General features: G+C 59.3%; 9 protein-coding genes across 9 annotated transcripts in view; all 9 read right to left on the reverse strand.

Moving 5' to 3' along the window:
* Window positions 1-758, reverse strand: part of ACA1_234740 (peptidase, S54 family protein) — a gene marked incomplete at both ends in the record, with an annotated part of 2,076 nt that extends 1,318 nt beyond the window's left edge. Inside the window, 2 exons of the mRNA XM_004341022.1 lie at window positions 8-175; window positions 309-758. Of these exons, the coding sequence (XP_004341070.1) occupies window positions 8-175; window positions 309-758 (618 nt within the window). The remainder of the gene's footprint in view (window positions 1-7; window positions 176-308) is intronic.
* A 381-nt stretch (window positions 759-1,139) lies between these two features.
* On the reverse strand, window positions 1,140-1,589 carry ACA1_234750 (LYR motifcontaining protein 1, putative; the record flags this gene model as incomplete). The annotated part of the gene is made up of 2 exons (XM_004341023.1): window positions 1,140-1,310; window positions 1,383-1,589. The coding sequence occupies 2 exons, from the start codon at window positions 1,587-1,589 to the stop codon at window positions 1,140-1,142; spliced, it is 378 nt and encodes a 125-aa protein (XP_004341071.1).
* Window positions 1,590-1,677: 88 nt separating this feature from the next.
* ACA1_234760 (WH1 domain containing protein) lies at window positions 1,678-3,420 on the reverse strand (the record flags this gene model as incomplete). The annotated part of the gene is made up of 5 exons (XM_004341024.1): window positions 1,678-2,216; window positions 2,285-2,383; window positions 2,457-2,507; window positions 2,586-2,777; window positions 2,865-3,420. The coding sequence occupies 5 exons, from the start codon at window positions 3,418-3,420 to the stop codon at window positions 1,678-1,680; spliced, it is 1,437 nt and encodes a 478-aa protein (XP_004341072.1).
* A 222-nt stretch (window positions 3,421-3,642) lies between these two features.
* Window positions 3,643-4,883, reverse strand: ACA1_234770 (uncharacterized protein; the record flags this gene model as incomplete). Its single annotated transcript, XM_004341025.1, has 5 exons — window positions 3,643-4,067; window positions 4,133-4,223; window positions 4,305-4,376; window positions 4,444-4,651; window positions 4,738-4,883. 5 exons carry the CDS (start codon window positions 4,881-4,883, stop codon window positions 3,643-3,645), a joined length of 942 nt encoding a protein of 313 aa, XP_004341073.1.
* Window positions 4,884-5,382: 499 nt separating this feature from the next.
* ACA1_234780 (uncharacterized protein) lies at window positions 5,383-6,514 on the reverse strand (the record flags this gene model as incomplete). The annotated part of the gene is made up of 5 exons (XM_004341026.1): window positions 5,383-5,457; window positions 5,562-5,721; window positions 5,807-5,906; window positions 6,019-6,247; window positions 6,395-6,514. 5 exons carry the CDS (start codon window positions 6,512-6,514, stop codon window positions 5,383-5,385), a joined length of 684 nt encoding a protein of 227 aa, XP_004341074.1.
* Window positions 6,515-6,844: 330 nt separating this feature from the next.
* On the reverse strand, window positions 6,845-9,553 carry ACA1_234790 (protein phosphatase 2C domain containing protein; the record flags this gene model as incomplete). Its single annotated transcript, XM_004341027.1, has 7 exons — window positions 6,845-7,077; window positions 7,171-8,026; window positions 8,138-8,376; window positions 8,474-8,584; window positions 8,704-8,876; window positions 8,992-9,247; window positions 9,436-9,553. The coding sequence occupies 7 exons, from the start codon at window positions 9,551-9,553 to the stop codon at window positions 6,845-6,847; spliced, it is 1,986 nt and encodes a 661-aa protein (XP_004341075.1).
* Window positions 9,554-9,621: 68 nt separating this feature from the next.
* On the reverse strand, window positions 9,622-11,383 carry ACA1_234800 (uncharacterized protein; the record flags this gene model as incomplete). Its single annotated transcript, XM_004341028.1, has 3 exons — window positions 9,622-9,729; window positions 9,850-9,989; window positions 10,081-11,383. 3 exons carry the CDS (start codon window positions 11,381-11,383, stop codon window positions 9,622-9,624), a joined length of 1,551 nt encoding a protein of 516 aa, XP_004341076.1.
* Window positions 11,384-11,594: 211 nt separating this feature from the next.
* ACA1_234810 (uncharacterized protein) lies at window positions 11,595-12,096 on the reverse strand (the record flags this gene model as incomplete). The annotated part of the gene is made up of 3 exons (XM_004341029.1): window positions 11,595-11,712; window positions 11,810-11,910; window positions 12,046-12,096. 3 exons carry the CDS (start codon window positions 12,094-12,096, stop codon window positions 11,595-11,597), a joined length of 270 nt encoding a protein of 89 aa, XP_004341077.1.
* A 366-nt stretch (window positions 12,097-12,462) lies between these two features.
* On the reverse strand, window positions 12,463-14,694 carry ACA1_234820 (Serine/threonine protein phosphatase 5, putative; the record flags this gene model as incomplete). The annotated part of the gene is made up of 11 exons (XM_004341030.1): window positions 12,463-12,525; window positions 12,628-12,860; window positions 12,958-13,117; window positions 13,192-13,299; window positions 13,380-13,488; window positions 13,572-13,775; window positions 13,888-13,993; window positions 14,114-14,264; window positions 14,384-14,455; window positions 14,541-14,620; window positions 14,688-14,694. Coding segments are annotated over 11 exons (1,293 nt in total), but the record flags the coding sequence as incomplete, so codon positions are not given.
* Between the last annotated feature and the right edge of the window lie 76 nt (window positions 14,695-14,770).

Raw genomic sequence — 14,770 nt, forward strand, 5'->3', positions numbered from 1 at the left:
CCTGGACCAAGGCCGGCGCCGGCGATGAGTCCGACCAAAAGTCGCTCCCTTCCATATTGTGATCGTTGCTGTTGCTGTTGACGTAAAGGTTGAGCTTCCCACGATTGTCGCGCTGGTAGTCCACCACATCGTCGTCGCTGCTCTCGTCCGCTGCATCAGCGAAGATCTCATGTCGCTGTTATCAGCACACGACACACACGACACGCACACGACACGCACACGACACGCACGACGCACGACACGCACACGACATATGACACTTGTTGAGAATTCAAGAATGCTGTGTGCGGTGTGTGCGGTGTACGTACCAGGTGGGCGTCGGGCGTGGGTAGCGGGTGGTGGGTGAGGTCGCGCGAAGGCAGCGACTGCGGAAACGTGTCCATCTCAAAGTCCAGCGAGGAGGCTGTGGCCATCTCGTTGAGGCTGAGGCGGTCGGAGTCGTTGTAGCGCAGGGAGCGCGGGGGCAGGGCGGGCGGGCCGCCACCTCCGATGGTGGAGGGGAGGGGCGAGGCGTCGAAGCCAAAGTCGATGTCCCACATGGGGAGGGCCGCGGGGGTGGCAAAGGCGAACGACGAGGAGGGCGGGGCGGAAGCCTCGGTGAGCTGGCGCTCGAGGAGCGAGGGGCCGTCGAGGGCGAGCTGCTCGCTCGTGCCCAGCCCGAACCACGAGTCCACCATGGCGCTGCCCCGCGCCGTGAGCCGCCCCACTAGGCCCGGCCCCTGGTCTGGTCGCGCGTCCCACCCGTGGAGGTAGTCCATCTTTTGTCTCTATGTTTTATTTCTATGAATTTACGTTTTGAGTTGTTGCTGTGGAGGAGAATGAAGATGAAGTGGCTGAAGATGTGAGGTGTGTTCCTTTATCTATTGGGGGGTTGATGGAGAAAGGTGTGGGGGTGGGGGACTTGAAACCGTCCGTGTTGCCTGGGGGCGTTCCATGTTAAAAAAGGCAACACACCCCAAAGAAGGAAAAACGTAGCGGCATCACCGCGCAAACAACAACAAGAAGAGAGAATGCAGTATGTACATCGGCTACGTAGCCACACCACTTCATGAGGCGCCCATCGCCCTGAGGATGATGGACGAAGAGGCACGGGGCGAAGATAAGTGTGAGTCGACCTGGGCGGGTTTGCAGAACAGGGCTCAATCGTCGAAGAGAGGGTGGCTGGGTGTGTGGTAGCGTGGTGCCTCGCCGAACGAGATCTGGCCGCGGCGGTAGTCGTCGGCGCTGGTGCCTGGGGGCAGGTTGCTCGTTCGCTGATAGGGGATGCCGTAGTGTTCGGCGATCTCCACGCGTCCTTCAGCCTCTTGCAGCTGTGTGGTCAATTGGTGAGGTGCAGATTTGGGGGGGGGTAATAATAGTATATAATTGGGCAGTGTACGTACCAATCGCTGGACCTCTTGTGGGTCAGTCTCGTACATGTGTTGATGGAAGAGCGTACGCGCCTCCTCGAGGATGTACTCACGCTCCTTGGGCGTTTGCGCGGGGTTGCGCGCTTCCCATGTGTTGCCCAGCCGCACCACTCGCTTGTACAAATCGCGCACCGCAGCACGCGAGCTCGCTCCTCCCATCATGGCGGCACTCCTCTTCATCTTGCTGCTACGATTCTATCAATTTTAATGTAGGCTGATCCAGCAAATTCGTACTGCATGCTTGCCTTTTGTCGACCAAAATTCCATTCTACGCAGACCACTCGTCGTCTGAGTCCAGCTCATCGTCAGGGTCGTCCTTGATCGCGCCGCGCCTGGCCGCCATCGCCGCGGCTAGGGTGTTGGCCAGCGAGTTGCCCTGGACCTCGTCCAGGTCCTTCAGGTCCGGCATACCGCCGCCCGCCACCGCCTCGGTCGCGCTGCGCAGCTTGGCCGTCTGCAGGCCCGCAAGCAGGCCGCCGCTCGGGCCGCCGCCGGCGCCCATGGTCGGAGGAGGCGGAGGGCCGGGGGCGGGGATGCCGGGCGGCGGTGGGCCGGGAAAGGTCGGGGCCGGGGGAGGGGGCGGACCGCCGCCGGGCGGGGAAGGCGGTGGCGGGGCGCCGGGGCCGGCCGGAATGGGGGGCGGGGGCGGCGGGCCTCCGGAGAAGGAGGGCGAGCCGTAGCCCGGGGCACTTGGTATGGGCGGCGGCGGGGCGAGGGCGGGGCGCTGGGGAATCGCGGGAGCGGCGGTGGGGTTCATGCCCATGGTGGCTTCCGCCACCGTGTCCATGATGAACTTGGCCGTGTCGCCTGCACACACCGCACACGGTCAGCGCTCGACCACCCATCTCACCAGATTATCAAGTGGTGTAGCGCACCATTGCGCAGTTCGCTCTTCGTGACGCCGGCGGCTTGGAACAGCTTGCGCCACTCGGGCGGGATGTTGCGGATCTCGAAGCCGTTGGTGTGATCCCAGCCTGCAGGAGAGGTGGTTACGGGGGTCATGGTCAACCTCAAACGATGGGCATCGAAGACAAGCGCGGGCGTTACCGATGTGTGAGGCGTGACGGAAGTTGGTGGGACCGCTGAGCGAGTAGTTGGCTGCAAGGCAACAACACAACAAGACGTGTTAGAGTTGATGGTTACTGAGGAAAACGTGCGCTGTGGTTCGGTAGGTACCACTCTCGTCGGCTTCCGCTGTGATACCCAGGCGGGAGGTGATATTGCTGAACCAGCCCTTCTTCTTTGTTTCCTTGCCCTTCCCCTGCGACTTTGGGTTGGTGTTGCTGCCGCTGCCTCCGCCGCCGCTGCCTCCGCTGTCGAGCGACCCCGGCGGACTCGGCCCCGTACCCCTCATCGTAGCCGTTCCGGCTGCAGTGGCGGCACACAAGCACAGGGTGAGATGGCGTGACAATTTGTTACGCTGTGGTGAGCGCAAGTGAGGGAAAGCGAGCGTACGGTTACGAGGTGAGAGTGGAGGTCGACTGAGGACGGGGGCGCTCAAGCTCGATGTCGAGGCGGACATGCCGCCCCCGCCCATCGGCGGGGTTTGGAGGCGAGGCGGAGGCACACCGCTGGTGGAATGCGCGAGCTGCGCCGGGGCGCCAGGGTGAAGGGAGGCGTTGTTGTTGTTGTTGTGGGGGACGGGACTGGGAGCGGGCATACGGAGCCGCACATCGACGACGGCGTTGTATAGGACGCGGGCGTCTTGCTCGTCGGCGAAGGAAAGCCCCACTACGGCCTTGTGGCCCTCGAAGGTGTGGAAGAAGGGAGCGGGGCTGCTGTAGACGATGTTGTCGTAGAGCTCGTGCTCCCAGATGGGAGTTCCCCGGTCCAGGTCGACCAGGCGCAGGAAGTGGCTGTCCCTTTCGGCCACCAGCGCCAGGCCGCCCCATTTGCCCTCGTAGCACCATCCACCGTTGTTGGTTGTGTAGAGACGCGCTACCGCAATCGCCTTCACGTTTCCGCCAACTACGCGACGCACGGTGCCTTTCTCTCCATCTGTTAAGCTCATCCTTGACCAGGTGCCCTGTATCTCTGTCAACGTTCTTGATTCTTCTGCACGCCTTTTATGTGGGACTTGTGGAGTGAAAAGGCGTCAGTCGGCAGAAAACAAAGAAAGGCCGGAAAAGGGCGAACGAAGAGATTGGATTGAAATTATTTACGTTTTTGAAGAAGATGGCCACAGTACATACAGAAAGAGGAGGTGAAAGGAGGATAGGTGACGTAGTAGCGACTACGTGTTGGACACCTTGCTTCGTTCGTTGAGGATTGCCCCCATCCTCTTCATCTTCTTCCCCAGCACTCCACAAAATTGATACCGGTTGTTGAACACGGCGGCGGAAACTGGCGTATGGTGATGGGGCGGCTGATGCTCTCGGTCAGGGCTGATCGAACGATTGCTGCTGGTGCCGTTGAGATGGAAGGTGGAGCCCACCGTCGTCGTGCCGTTGGCACCCAACGACTTGGCGTACGGAGAAGAGGTGGAAGAAGTCGAGGTAGAAGCTGAAGAGATCGGCGAGAAGGGCGAAGTTTCCATTACGTTTCGAGATGGTGGATGATGCTGGTCCTCTTCCATTTTCATCATTCGCGGTTTCTTGTGGGGTGGCTGTTCTGGTGGCGAGGCATTGAATCGCTGGTGTGGTCGAGGCTCGTCGTAGACTGCATGACAAAGGTAAAATGGATGAGATGGCCGCCTTCCTTGCGGTGAAGGAGGGGGGGCTTACCATCTGTTGGTGGAGAGTGGAGAGGAGAAGAACTGCCGTTGATGGCCGAGGTGAATGGTCGCTTGGGCACCTTAGATCTTCGTTTTGGCTTCTGAATTGAAGACGAAGAGATCAGTCTCCGCGGAAGACCGTTACGACAGTTGGTAAGGCTGGATGGACGTCGACTGCGCACCTTTACAATCTTCATCGAGTCGATTTCGTAGACCTCGTCGTCGCCGTTAAATCGCAGCCATATCGTACTTGTCTGCACAGAATCAAATGGAGGTTCAATGAGCCTGTCATTGACAGGGAAAGCGAGGGGGGGGATCTACCTTCTCCATATCGTCGGTGTTCACAATTGTGGCCTCGTAGAACATGGAGGACCACTCCTCCGTGTCGGGGATGTACCAAAGAGACAGTACGCGGTCTCCTGGCATCAAGGGATCCCTCAGATCGCGAGGAAACCGGATTACTTTGTGGTGCGGGATGGTCCAAGACTTCATCTTCTTATTCTCGGGGAACTCGTCCTTCACGACGTATCTGGAAAGGCCCGATCAGAAGGAACAAGTTAGCAGCTGGAGCCTCTCTAGAATCATCAATCGACTTGAAGAAGAGGGGCGCTTTACGTCATTTCGTCTTCATTCCAGGAGACGACCGAGGCCACAATCCACTCTTGTTTTCGCTTGGTGTAGGGCACCTGGGCAGCTACGGTCTGGCCGCGAGGCAGCCAGGCGATGATGTGATCATTAATGCGGGTGTTCGTGTCTAGCATTTTCGGCTTCCGTCTACGTGATGCCGCTGTGCGGGCTCAGAAGCCGCGGGTGGGAGGCCAGGAAGTAAATGAGGAGGAACGGGATGATGATGTCGATGGGGGGAAGGTTCAGCGGTCCGTCGGCATGGCCGTCTGTCGTCTTCACGGTTGGGGAGGCAGACAGTGCCGTCTGCTCTTTGGTGCTTTTGTCGACAACGAAAAAGAGAAAATCGCGGCGGTTGGCCAGCCCTTCTGTCGGCAAATTTTCCCTCCTTTTTCTCCCCACAAGCGCGTGCGATTGAGAGAAATGTTTTTGGGAAATGTATTTTCTTGTTGTGGAGAGCTTCGCAAAAGCAACAAAACGACAAATAAGCCTTCCGTCAGCGGCCGCATTGCCAAGAGGGTGAAGGTGGGCAGGAGGGAGGGTGGTGGGTAGAAAGAGACCTATGCACAGGTGTGGCCCGGGCATCACCAAGCCTCGCCGGCGTCTGGATGATGGCCTCGGGGGGCTGGCGGCGGCCTACTGCAGGTCGACCTCCTCCTTGGAGCGCAGCCTGGTGAGCTTCCTCAGGTCGTTGACGCTCCTCCAGCCAGACTGCAGCAATCACCACGTCGACCACACCACCAATTCGTCAGCCGAGGGGTGAGATGATGCACGCGTCGTGCGTTGTGTGCGGCACGCGGTGGCCGTCGGCGTACCTGAGCGCACTGCCTCTCGAGAGGGCGGAAGGCGCGGAGGCAGTACTCGCCGGTGCGGTGGTGGAGGCACTCGTCCATCTTGGCCAGGTACTGCGACCAGCACTGCTCGCTCTTGAGGGCGTGGGTGCTGGCCTTCCTCAGCAGGGTGCACTGGGCGTCACTGTTGCAACAATGACCAAGACGCCCAAGTCAACACCACACGTCGAGAAGAAATGAAAGAGAGAAAGAGAAAGTGGGAGCTGTACAGCTTGGTCTCCTTGACGTCGGGCTCGCTGCCTTCGGTGTAGAGCAGCATGCACGGGGCGAAGTTGCTGACGCTGGCCTCGCGCCTGTGCAGCAGTTTCTCTGTGGATTGGAACGAAGAGAAAGATGGAAGATGGACCACGGCGAGAGATAAGCAGCTGCGGTGGAGGAGGTGGTGCGCGGGGGCAAGGTGTAGGGCCTGAAAGGGGGATACCTCTGACTTCCTGGAGCCTGGTGCGCACGTAGCGGGTCTCGTCCTCGTCGAAGTCGTACTCCTTGCCTTCGGCGCTGGCCTCCTTGCTGAGGCTCCACTCGGCAGGCCTCCAGGGCTGCTCCTTGTAGCCCTCCTTGTACTTCTTCTTGTCCTTCTTGTCCTTCTTCTTATGCTTCTTGTCCTTCTTCTTGTCCTTCTTGCTCTTCTTCTTGTCCTTCTTGCTCTTCTTCTTTTTCTTGTCCTTCTTCTTGTCCTTCTTGCCCTTCTTCTTCTTTTTATCCTTCTTGTCCTTCTTCTTGTCTTTCTTCTTGTCTTTCTTGTCCTTCTCGTCCTTGAAGATCTTGCGCAGGTCCTCGCGATCGACGTAGTCGGTGACCCCGAACGATGCCAGCTGGCGCGAGTGGCTGATGATGGCCTGCACCTGCTGGTCCGAGAAGGTCCTCGCCAGGCACTGCGAGGTCAGGTCCTCCAGCTCTTCAATCGTAGGAAGAGACATCTTCTATCTTCTATCTGCTGTTGCTGTTTCTTTTCTTCTTTTTCAACAGATCTGTTGTTGCCTGTTGTGTCGCTCTACTCGCCGTGGATGCGCGGTGTGTAGTGTCTTGTAGTGTAGCTTAGGGGGGAAGATAAGAAAAAAGAAGAGGCGAACGATACTGGGGGTCTGGCCAGCTGCCAGGGTTGCCTCTCTCCCACGATTGGCCTGCGGATGGTCGACACAAAGTTGACCACAAACACCAGAAACTTCCCAGTTACGCTACGCGTTTTGTTTTGACGCGTGCGCTATGGCACGACACACGACGCACGACACACGACGCGAGCTCCGTGTCTAGATGATGGTCGGGTGGAGGGCAATGAGGAGACACGTGATATCGTCCGAACTGCCGCCTTTCCGCGCGCTTCGGCAGACCGACTCGCATATGTTGCGCAGCATCGTCACCGGCACGCCCGACTGGGCCGGTGCCGCCACCACCGGCGTCGCCGCCGCCTGCAGCTGCTGCTCCAGGTACAGCTGCGACACCGCCTTCACGCTCTCCTTGCTCGGACACACGTCCCACAAGCCTTCACCCACCCGCCCGTTAGACGCGTGTCCTGTCGTGTTGTGTGTTGTGTGTGTCGTGTTGTGTGTCGTGTGTGCGGTGGTGCGTGTCGTACCATCGGAGGCGATGAGGATGAATCGGTCGTCGGTGGAGATGGTGCGGCAGTCGATGTCGGGCAGGGCCACGACGACGCCCTCGCCGGCGTTGCCCCGTCGCTCCTGGATCTTGGCCATCTCCTTCACCTTGCGCTCCTTCTCCTTGAGCTGCTCCCGCTCCTTCCGGATCTGCTTCGACCGCTTCTTGAGGGCCTTGTCCTGCCGCCTCCGCATCTCCTTCTCCGTCATCGCCTCGTAGCTCTCGCCCTTCCGCCCCTTCTTTCCGCCCTTCGCCTTCTCACCCTCGCCGTCGCCTTCGCCGTCGCCGTTCTCGTGTCGCGGACTCGCCCCATCGCCGCCCCCGCCGCCCCCTCCGGCGTCGGCGTCGGCGTGGCCCTCCGAAGATGACGACGAGGCGGCGCCGGCGCGCTCCTTCTCCTTGGCGGCCTTCTTTTCGGCCTTGCGGGCCTTTTCGTCGGCCTCGAAGTCGGTGGCGGCGCGGAGGTCGGCCAGGCGCTGCGACTCGACCCAGCCCCACAGCTCGTCGTTGTCGAACGGCAGCCCCGCGTTCAGCTCCTTCCCGCGCTGCTGCGTCACCCGCCGGCTCGCCCGCCGCTCGGCCGTCGCGCTCTCGCCGGTCGCCGCCGCCGCCGTTCGCTCTTCGGTCGCCACGACGTCGGTCGAAACCGCGCCGCTCTCGTTTCCGCCGCCGTTGTCGCTTTCGTTCTTGTGGTTGTCGCTTTCGTTCTTTTCGTTGTTGTCGTCGTCGTCGCTGCTGCTGCTGTGCTCGTCGCTGAGGGCGTCGGCGTCGCGGTTGCGCCGCATCACGCTCCCGCTCCCCTTGATCTTGCGGATCTGGTACTCTTGCGGCGACATCTTCAGCGACCTGTCACCGAACGCACGCGCCACCTGTCGTGTGTATGTGTGTCGTCAGCGTGTGTCGTGTCGTGTGTCGTGTGTGTCGTGTGCGTGTGTCGTGTGGTGTACCGCGAGGACACCAAAGACTCGGCCGTTGGCGACGAAGCCGCCCTTGAGCTTCATGCGCTTCTTCTCCTTCTCGTTGGTGGCCTTGTGGTCCTCGGTGAGTTCGATGGTGCGCAGGTTCTTGAGGGTCTTGCGCGTCCACTTGCCCCGCTCCGCCACCCGCCGGTCCTCGTCCGACATCCGTCGCTCCCACCGACGCGGCGTCACCGAGTCCGCCGACTTTGACGACATCATCCCGCCCTCTACACGACACGACACGACACGACACACGCCGCACACGCCACACACGGGCGTCACTACACTTGAACGCGTGCATCGAAGAGAAGGAGGTCACCGCACGGGCGATGTGTCCGGGGATGGAGCTGTCAGAGTTGGTCTTCTTTAGTTCGGCGCCGTACAGCCGCGTCGGCAGCGGCGAGAACGGTTCCGACAGGCTCCCCTTACCCGAACCTGTTTTGTTGTTTTTCACAAAATTAAAAATAATTGATTAAAACCATTATAATTAATATATATTAAAGAAATAAAAAAATGAACTATGAAACATAAAATGAAAATGAAAATAAACGAACCTTTGACTTGGCCGAGCACGGCGCGGGTGTCGCCGGCGTGGGCGATGAAGACGCGGTTGTAGAGGAGGATGATGACCACCGCGCACGACCCGCTCGAGTCGCCCTTCTGCTCCGTGGTCCGGATCACCTCCCGGTCCATGTCCTCGAACCCGCGCCGGATGGCCTCGCGAATGCTGCGCACGCGGCACGACACACGCACACGCACACGCACACGACACACGACACACGCGAGTGAGCAACGCGACACGACACGACACGCAACGACACGCAACACGCGGGTGTGTGTACAGGGCTTCGTTGATGAGTTCGGGGTCGCGGAGGAAGAAGAGGCCGCGGGTGCGCTGGTTGATGATGTACTTGTGCAGGCGCGTGCTGACCGTCTCCACGCACAGCGATCCGCCGTGGCCGTCGTACACCGCAAAGAACGAAAGCGGCAGGTAGCCGCCCTCGTCGGCCTGGTCGTCGTTGCCGCTCTTTTCCTCTTTCCCTCCATCACCACCCTTGCTGCCCTTCTTCTTTTTCTTTTTCTTCTTCAGCTGCCAGGCTGTGGATGGGGCGGGGAGTGGAGAAAGCGAGATTTGTTTAACAAAATGAAATTAAAATCTCAACGCATTATCAATTGATTAAAAACTTGCACTGCGACGTTCCGTTAATCCTTCAAAATAACAACAAATCAAAAGCTAATCACAACAGACAGTGTGGGGCGCAAATGAACAGAGTGGCGGCGGGTACCTGGAGCTGAGATGTTGGGACACAGGTGGAGGTGGGTGAAGGCCACCCAGCGATCTTCGTTGGCATGCCTCTTGCCCGCGAGGGAGTACACGCCAAATGACGCAAAATCCAGTTCCATTGCTGGACCTGCCCGGCCTTGTGTGTTGTTCAAGATGCTACACGCCGGCGCATAATTTATTTGGCATTCTAGTTTTTGGTTCCCAAGGCAACAGAGAGGAGCTCAGCTGGCTTGCCCAGTGTGGGTTGTGGCTGGCCCTTGTGGGTGTTGGTGGTGGGCCAGCCCTGCCACCCAGCCTGGATAGCCCACCACCACTGGCCGCCACTACACGACACAACACACAACACACAACACAAGGAGATGAGCTCAAGCAAGCCAAGGGGAAGACTAAGGAAGGGAAAGCGTGGTGGTGGTACCCGAGAGGGAGGAAGCGAAGAGAGGAAGGCCGCCATGAAATGGCGGAGCACTTCGGGACTGCCGCCCTCCACGCACACCGACACGAAGTCTCCGCGCTGCTCCGCGCTCAGCTCCTCGTGCCGCTCATCGCCTACCACCCCTGCCATGGCACCGCACACGCACCACCGCACACGTGCACTTTAACACAACCGCACACACGCCCGTGCATGTCACCAACCAACGAATCGAACCTTCGTCGCCCTGTGCTGCGTTCGCGCGGTAGGTGAAGGTGGAGATATCGGTCTGCTCCACCACCAGCACCTCCACTCCGCCGCCGTCCTCCTCCTCATCCGCCGCCTCTTCCGCTGCCGTCTTCTTTTCCTTCGGCCGGGCCACCGGCCACTTGACGTTGCGCTGCCGTCGGGCCTTGTCCACCTGCCACACCCCGCACAGCAGCGCCTCCTCCGCCGCCGCCTCCGCCTCCGCCTCCACACGCTCGGCATCGGCCAACGACGCCGACGCCGACGCCGACGGTTCGTTCGACGTTGATGCTGGCGAATCCCCGTCGAGCGCGTTTGGCTCACGCGGCTCGGGCTCGGGCTCAACCTCGTGGTGGCGATGATCCGGCGATGCTGTATTGCCTCCGGCCACGCCCGCTGCAATCATCAGTCGCCGCCCGATGGCCTGGCGCGCCACGGCCACCTGGGCACGCTCGCGCGCGACCTCCTCTTCGTGCTGCGACGACGACGACGACGACAGGTGGTGGCGCACGAACTCGCCGGCCGCCCTTACGAGCCCGCGCCAGCCGCCGCCCAGCCACGTACCCCCGGCGTTGTCGCCATCGTCGGCCACGACGGCGGCGGCGATGGCGCGGTGGAGGACCACCAGGTCGGCCACGGTGCGCGGGGGCAGCGCGACCACCTCGTCGCTGCTGCCGACCCGCGGCAGGGCCAGCTTGACCCACCGCTCGGCGTGTAGTAGCGGGTCGTCACCAGCGGCATCGGCTTCGGCGGAGGCGGTGCGAACCTTGAGCTCGAGCTGGTGACCCCAGGGGCCTCCGCGCAGCTTGAGGCCGCAGCCCTCTTCGACCCACCGCCCCAGGGCCGCTTCGTCGTCATCGTAGTCGGTGGGTGATGCCAACGCCGCTACGCCATCTTCTTCTTCACTCACGGCAAGCTGCCGTGTAGCGCGAGAAGGGCGAGAGGGGGCGATGTGGAGGTAGAAGTCCGTCCGCCGCTCGATGGGTCCGCCTCCCTGTTTCTTTTTGCTGCCCTTCTTGCCCTTCTTTTGTTCATCTCCATCTTCTTGGATCTTCTCCTCCTTGTTTTTGTCCTTCTTCTTGTCCTTCTTCCCCTTCTTGTCCTTTTTCTTGTCCTTCTTCTTGCGCTTCTCCTCTTCTTCCTTCCACTTCGCCTTCAAATCCTTCTTGTGGCGCTTGGCCCATCGAAAGACGTCGAGCACGGCGTCTTCTCCTCCCTCCCTCTCCTCCTGCGCAGTTGGCGGGCACTCTACAGGGATGAACACCCGCAGTTCCCACCCAGCCACGCTCCACATCTATCCTTCAACTTGCGGGCGCGCTCGTTGTTTCAATCTCCGTCATAGGGGTCGTCGCAGCTCCAACGACAGCTTGCGTGGACCTCAAGCTAGGCTCCTTTCCGCACAGTTCCAGTGGAACCACAGTTCACAAAGATGGTGCCCATTTCTCACGATTGCAGATGGAAAAAAAAGTATTCAAAAATGGGAACAGAAGAACTGAAACAGTCGCTTACTGCTTGCCGTCCATCATGGCGTTGTACTTGGCGTGCGTCGAGACGTTCCTGTCGCGGCCGAGCAGCTTGGGCGAGTCCCTCTCGAGGTAGGGCTCCTGACCCTTGGACGAGAGCCTACAAATTGAGGCGATTAGCATCGAAATTCAACGAATAGGCCGAAGATGATGAAGCCATTGTGCTCGCAACATGTCAAGTGAAAAGGAGAGCGTACACAATCTCGTTGTGGCCGAAGAGGGTCCTGGTGCTGACGTAACCAGCCCACAAGCAACCACCGGCGATGAGCGGGAACAGGGTGAGCCACACGGGCTTAGTCTATGGGCAAAAGGAAGCAGAAGGTAGGTGAGATTGAGAAGAGGTAAAGCGGTCGAAGGAGGATCAAGAATCGATGGATCGGTTTTCATCATCGGAAAATTAAAAATGAAAGGAAGAAAGCTGAAGGAGCCGTACGCCTTCGTTGAAGACGCCGGGGGCCTTGCGGTTGAGTGCGCTCCAGGACATGTTGCAGGTGGAAGTGTTGGAAGTGATGAGGTGGTGTGGGTGTACAAGAAGATGAGAGGGTCAGCGCGGAAGCCACGCACCTCGCTTAGAAAACCCCGGCGAGACAGAATTTTAAAATATTTCACCAATGCTGTTGCCTGGCCGCTGGCCATTCCTCAAAAGCTTATCGGAGTTCAGGATCATTTACGGAAAGAGCAAACGTCTCAGGCCCAAACACGGGCCTGGGCATGTCGTGGCGTGCGCGCGGCGAACGCTGATCGGTTGATCATCGCCTAGGCTTCCCCCGCCCACCTTCACCTTCCTCCACAACATGTTCGCCTTCATGGTACCCGGGCGAGTAATTGCCGTTTACTTTGCTCTCTCTCTCTACAGGCCGAACATGGACGAGTAATTGCTGGCGTAGGCCATCGGCGGCATGTCCGGGTGAGGCTGCGCAGGCAAACACAACGCCACAGACACGCACATTCGGATTAGCGCGCGCGTTGTTGTTGTTGTGTGTGTCATGTGCGATTGTGGATTTTGCTCGCGTACCACAGCGTCGAAGGTGACGAAATTAGGCTTGAGATCGTCCTTGAAGATGACGATGGAGCCCTTGTTGCCCACCTGATCGCAGTAGTTGGGAGCGGAGAAGACGGTGATGCAACGACCGTCGTGGGCCACCTCATAGCCTCCGTCCTTGCACTCGTGCGAGCGCACGACGTACTCCAGATTGTTCTGCTCAAGGAACCGCTTCGTGACATCAGGACCAAAGGAAAGACCCACGCCTGTGCATGAATGATTCGACATGCGATAACGGAAATCGAGTCAGTCGTTTAGCTGGAGTGGTGCGTGTGTCATGGTGTGTCGTGTGTCGTTATGTACCTCGCTTAGAGGGCGACCTGCCAGGCTGGGGCTGAGGGTCGGCCCACATGATGTCGCACATGATGCCCTCGTCCGGCGGCTCTCGGAAGCGATCCAGCGTGCGAATGTCGTCCAAGGTAACTCCGTCCTTGGAGAACAGCCCTCCGTGGACCACCAGGATCTGCGAGTCAACGGCCGTGTGAGAGGGTGCACGAAGGAAGATCATCTTTATCATCATCAATGGCTGGGGCGGACCTTGTTGTTGATCAGAGTGCCCAGGGGCTGTGTGCAGAAGAGTGCAGTGAAGAGCTCGTAGATGAACTGCGAGTACTTGGCCTTCACTTCTCCCTCGAATCCGTACACCTGCAGCACCCCGCGGGGCGGGAGGAATGAATCTTTTGATGCAAGGCGCACTACCTGACCGCGTACTGCCGGACACGCACCTTGTTCATCGTTTGCGCTTCGTGGTTGCCTCGGTTGAGGAACACGTGCTGCGGGTACAGATACTTGAATGCCAACAGGGTGAGGATGACCTCGGTCGAGAAGCTCCCTCTGCGCGATAGAGTAGCGTACGTAGGCGTAAGCAAGCGCGTGCTCAACGCCGAGGGCTTCAGCAAGAGCAATAGCCAACGTACCGATCAACGAAATCGCCGTTGAACACGCACGGGTTGGTTTCTGATGGGTAGCCGTTGAGCTGGAAAACGTTGAGCAGGTCGTAGAACTGCCCGTGCACATCACCGAACACGGTGACTCGGCCGCCCGCGGGGAAGTTGAAGTCCACCAGCGTCGCCTCCGCCTCAAAAATCTTCTTCGTCTCTGACAGCAGCCTCAGCACGTACCTAGGCGCCGACGAACACAAGCCGCGATTGATCGCAAACAGCGGTGAGCACACAGTGTACATCACCAACACAGTTGTTTGAAACGCTGGCGTCACGGCGGACATGGACGTACTTCTTGTGAAGCCTCTTTTGCTTTTTGAAGTGCTCGATCATCTGCACCACGAAGTCGAGCGTGATGGGTCCTTGCAAGTGCGGTCCGTCATAGTCGCTGTCCACCACTGCACACAACGACTCTCGTCAGTCTCATGCTCGCAGGTGAGCCTCCATAGTAGGAACGAAAGCGGAAGTAGCGCTTGCCGATTGCGCGGTCTTGTTGTGGGGGCATGTGCGAGGGTTACCAATGGCATCGATGTCGCCGATGGTGTTGAAGGGCGACGAGGCCAGATGATCGACGGCAATGGCATCGCTCCAGCGGGCCTCCTTGTAGGCCTTCTCGCACTCCTTATACTTGACCCGGCAGTCTCTATCCTTGGGGGCGATCTTCACCGCCTGGTAATCAGACAGACAGACAGGCCCCAAGCAACGTAAGAGTCAGTCACCCCGTGGCACAAGCTCGGCGATGTGCTTCGCTAAGTCGTAGAAGAAGAAGAAGAAGAGAAATGGTATACCTCCTTGAAGTCTCGCAAGCTGTCTTTGAACTTGCGGAGTGCCAGGCTGGCGCTACCTCGCCGGTAGTACGCCTGGGGCGCGAAGAAGAATAAAGGCGGTGCAAGCCGACGCCGTTAACCACGTGAACGCCCACTAAGGGAGAGGGAGTGCGGTTACCTTCACGTAGGTGGGGTCGAGCTCAATCGCCTTTGTGGCATCTTCGATGGCCGAGCCGTAGCTCTCGAGTTTGATGTGGGCTGCGGCAACGAAGAGTGAGAAGGAGGGAAGAAAAGGATGGAAAGAGGAACTCAGTACCAAAGGCACGATTGGCATACAAAATCGCTGTGGGTGCAATTTCGATGGCCTTCGTGTAGGCCTCGATGGCGGGCTGAAACTTGTGGTCTGCG

This window comes from Acanthamoeba castellanii, assembly GCF_000313135.1.
Source record: "Acanthamoeba castellanii str. Neff unplaced genomic scaffold scf7180000084762, whole genome shotgun sequence".
Lineage (NCBI taxonomy): Eukaryota > Discosea > Longamoebia > Acanthamoebidae > Acanthamoeba > Acanthamoeba castellanii.